General features: G+C 38.5%; 1 protein-coding gene across 1 annotated transcript; it reads left to right on the forward strand.

Moving 5' to 3' along the window:
- The first annotated feature begins 1,916 nt into the window (after positions 1-1,916).
- Positions 1,917-2,960, forward strand: LOC126967911 (fork head domain transcription factor slp2-like). Its single transcript, XM_050812611.1, has one exon. It carries the CDS (start codon positions 1,957-1,959, stop codon positions 2,647-2,649), a length of 693 nt encoding a protein of 230 aa, XP_050668568.1. The 5' UTR covers positions 1,917-1,956; the 3' UTR covers positions 2,650-2,960.
- Positions 2,961-4,952: the final 1,992 nt, after the last annotated feature.

Here is a 4,952-nt window from a genome sequence, read left to right on the forward strand (position 1 = left end):
ACTACATGTTTAAGTAGGTATAACAGACCTATGCATATTGAAAGACTATGTAAATTCGCAAAAGCTCCCTTCATTAACACAAAGTTTTCAGCTTGATTCGTCGCTCTATATGTTTGTACGTCTGTGTGTGTATTTGGACGTCACATAGGTACGGTTCAATATTTGTGTGCAAACAGTAAAACAAAACGTTGATATTTTGCATAGTCACGTCTGAGGGCGTGGCCTGCGGGCAGTGGGCGGGGCTTTTACGGCGTACTCTCCGCAGTGCACACCATGCCATGTCATGAAATACCAAGCTGATGTAGATATAGTGCTCGGGTATCAATACTGCAGCGATCACTAGAACAAGATATTTCAGATTACAATTAGACTTTTGTTAGGAGCAACCTTGTGTACAACAAACCACTTGACCCAGTTACTATTGTCGCTGAATTTACAATACAGTCTTTGTTATTTTGGTCTTTACTACCATATTGATTTAGAAATTAAATAGGGGTCGCCTCATTAAGGCTACTGGAAACCCAAGCGCTGTACTGTCAGCTATCTCTTTCAACATCAGCCTTGCTATCCAACGTGGAAATGCTGCCAGTATTCTTGGTACGCTTCCTTGTAGTATAGTTTTAATTTTATCTATTCATAATATTGTAAATATAGTTAGAATATTTGATTTGTTTGAATAAATATATTATGATAAAACACTATATTGAGAGTTTAAAATTATATTAACACTAAATTATACTCTTAACAAAAAGCTAAAAGTTGATTACAATGAGTATGATATAGCTAATGCAATTTTTTTATTTCTGTATTTCATGTGGGATTATATTTTAGATATGAAGATCACTGTAGTTCTCTTCTCTTTGGGTTTTAGATATCATTATATGCCCAAGGAAAATCATTAATTAATAACATATCTACTCAAAATTAATTATATTACTTAATTTCCAGTAACTACTTAGTGCCTACGCCAACCTACCCGTGCAAGATGCCCAGAACACGTCATTATTAGCTATAATTATGCTGCAGAGAATATCAGGTCGGCTTTAAAATATGGCCTTTATGCCTCCAAATATTGCTTTATATAAAAAGTATCTTGTCTTAGTTTTTATAACCTACCTATCATTTCAGCCGGAAGACGTCCACTGCTGAACATAAACCTCCCCCAAAGATAGCCATGACTATTATAAATATTGTAATTTTAAGTAGACAAGTACTTAGTATAATTTTCAGTTATTTGAAATACACTTATTTAACTGAGTGAGATCTAACCTAGAACTACGATATTGGTTTGAAAATACATACACATTAATGTAGAAATAATAACTCAGAATCAGTCAAAAATGGTTATTGTTTGGAATAATCTATTTCATGCAAATGCTTACATTATATGTTGATATTAGACACTCTATTCATTCAAAGAAAGTGTCTACATTATTCATTCAGACAAGCCATCACATTAATGACTCCGCCATAAATAAAACAATAATTAAAACGTTTGTTATGTTAATTTAAGAGACAACTACAATTTGTCGAATTAAACACAATATGATATATTATTATAATATTGGATTAATGAATCAGCGCTGCGCACAATGAACATGTGAACCGGTTAAGATATTCTTAAACGCGTGCAAATATAAAAAAAAAACAATGTTTACAAGCCGTGACAGATCTGGTTATTCTGTAACGTTACCCTAACGCGCTGCCACAAATCGTTGACCCTTGCCACGCGAGGTCGTCGCGGCGCCACGCGGTTGACGACTCTAACGCTAAGACATAGGGCGCTACTGAGTGCAAGTACATCGTGGTGGGGCCAGATACGTCCGCGGGACGGTGGCGGCTGTAGGGTAGGAGGGGTTTCAGTTGGGCGGGGCGAGATCGGGCGGGGATTGGAGCCAGTCGGCGAGCGGCGAGCAGCGGCAGTGCGCAGCGAGCGGCGCGCCATGCCGCTACGACATGAGTCCGCCGAGCTTCGCGATCCGAGACCTGCTGCCCGAGGCCTCCTCCCGCTCGCCCTCGCCCTCCGACACGGAGCTAGACGTGACCGGGCCCGTCAGCCCTCCGCCCGGCTCCTCCGCGCCCGCTCGCTCCGGCGAGAAGCCTGCCTACAGCTACAACGCTCTCATTATGATGGCCATCCGCTCCAGCCCCGAGAAGCGGCTCACCCTCAACGGAATATACGAGTACATCATGACCAACTTCCCCTACTACAAGGAGAACAAGCAGGGCTGGCAGAACTCCATCCGGCACAACCTCAGCCTCAACAAGTGCTTCGTGAAGGTACCGCGGCACTACGACGACCCGGGCAAGGGCAATTACTGGATGTTAGACCCGTCGTCCGATGACGTGTTCATAGGCGGCTCCACGGGCAAACTCCGGCGGCGCTCTACGGCAGCGTCCCGGTCGCGGCTGGCAGCTTTTAAGCGCGGCGCCCTGTTGCACCCGATGTTTGGCAACCCGTACGCGTCCCTGGTGGGGTTGTACCCGCCGCTCCTGTCGGTATACGGCCGGTACGCCCTGCCCGCTCCATTGCTGAGGCTGCCATCTCCCCCCAACCCCTACCACCAGCTGTATCGAAGGCTCCACGGCCTGTCGCCCTCCTCGAGTCCTCCGGACGACCCCGACCGGCACATGTTGAATCACACTTGATCAGGTTTATTTTCGTGAGATATTGGAGCGATATCTTGCAGAAGAAAACTGTGACTTCGAGTGTTGAGTGAGCGTGAAATGGAAACAAAACGATATGTGTAATATACGAATAATGACTGGAAGCTGTACAAAGTGCTTTTGATATTTATTTATTAATATTAATAGTTACATGTAGATAGTTATAAGAGGCTGATATAAGTTATTGAACGCAACAGAGAATGTCCATTGTTACATTATATTTATAATTGGGTCGCTACACTCGTTGTATAGCACTCCCGAGAAATGTGTATAATAAACACTACTTCAACCAACTTAAATCTATTTTATTGCTTCCTTCAGGCATTGCTCCAGTTTTATTGAAAGAAAGAAATATTCTTAAGAACAAAATGTATTAATATTCACTTTCACAAACATTTCAAAATTGCATCAATCAACATTAATGCACATAGGAAGCTACTATTATTAAATAAAAATTTCTAAAGGTATTTTAAAATCTGAAATATGGTACTTTTATGTTATTTAAGATGTAGATCCGATGAAGATATATTTGCGTTTGAAACAATATTGTATATATATAACGAACCACTGTGTTACAAAGCACAGTAAAGTGCTTGAATATACAAATTAAAAATATATAAATGTATATTTTGGCATTTTGTGATTTACCCCACCGTTACAAGAGAATCAACCGAGGCGGACGCATCATTGAAGATGTTCTGGTTGTGGTGACCACCTGGATACCATCACGTGCCCGTTAATGGCTGACTAATAAAACAGTAGCAGATACGCACAGAACATTGTAGACACCTGCCGTTCATTGCAGTAAAATATTATCTATTCAGCAGCTAAAACTAATATTTTACATAATTATTATATTATGTAACTACAGGCACAGTATAATTACTTCCCATCTTTAGGTTTTAGAGCGACGGGCGAGGCAGTGCGACACTATCGGTGTCTTATCACGGGACGCTACTCCAAAGGTAGTTTAGTGATGTATTCTGACTCAGATAATGTTTTACTTGTAAAAGTTTTTTCTTGAATCCATGTTGTAGAGATTATTGAAATAATGTCAAAAAGCAAAGAAAATAAATAATTATTGATGAAAACTAACTAACTTCTCGTAGAAAAATGACGTTCCACGAAATTATTAATTTAAAATTTATTTGTGACAGGCACCTACTTGATTAATAATTTACTTAAATCCTTAAGATTACAGAAGATAATCCCATAGAGAACATATTTAGTCATCTCGTAGGGAATTTGCTAATAATACAAAATGGTTAGTATATTATGGGGAACCCAGTATAATATTTTAGATACCTATATCCATACTCATTAAAATTAATTCATGATTGGCAGAAAAGTAGGATGCCATTATTGCAATACACACGAAAACATATCTACAGAGTAACGAAAAATTGAGAAATTGACTTGAGTTTTTTTAGCCCATACATAATAAAATTCTGCATAATATTTACCGAAACCGTGCATGTAAATACTTATACTATTTGAGATGGAATAAAGGATAGGTACCACTTGCGTTGTATCATCGCCAGATACCTAATAAGTGACATCTGTATCTGTTTTCACGAGAAGTATTAAAAAAAAAGATAAAAAACGTTTCCTGGAATTGAAAAATTTATAGCCAAAACCACAAGACAAATTGTTTATAAAGTATGAAAGTTTGCATGTAATAGGTAATATTAATTTTTTACGCAGAAATGTCATATGTGATCACTTGGCACAGTTGACGTTACTAACCTACCTATTAAGTTTAGATATCGTACGAGTTATGGTAATTGCTACTTAGCTGAAGTTATAGGTAGTTATTAAATGAAGCTATAGGTAAGTATGTTAGAGCGAGTGCTTTAGAAGCTTTTACATAGTTTGAGGTAGATTAAAGACTCTACTTTTTGTGAAGTGAACAATTTTAAACATTGCTTATGAAACCCAGGTGACGCGAGAAAATACATCTATGTCCAATAGTCTCATACAGATACTCTAACACTCCCGCTACCATTAATTCATAATTTACATAAATATACATTTTACAGAATATTTATACAAATTACAATCAAGCCTAAAGCTTTCAAATTAAGTTATAAACGCTAAGCTTCACCTCGATAGTAATAATTAGAACAGCCATATTGTGCGGTGGCTCAGCTACTCGACTCTCATAGTAAAAGTTAATTATCTATGAGCGACTTCACTTTCCCGTTCTTAGTTATATTTAATATGTTTTAATCATCATTAACATGTACGATAGGTTCAATATTGTGCGTGGCGAATTCAAATTAATA

The sequence above is a fragment of the Leptidea sinapis genome, chromosome 14 (genome assembly GCF_905404315.1).
Source record: "Leptidea sinapis chromosome 14, ilLepSina1.1, whole genome shotgun sequence".
In the NCBI taxonomy this organism is placed as follows: Eukaryota; Metazoa; Arthropoda; class Insecta; order Lepidoptera; family Pieridae; genus Leptidea; species Leptidea sinapis.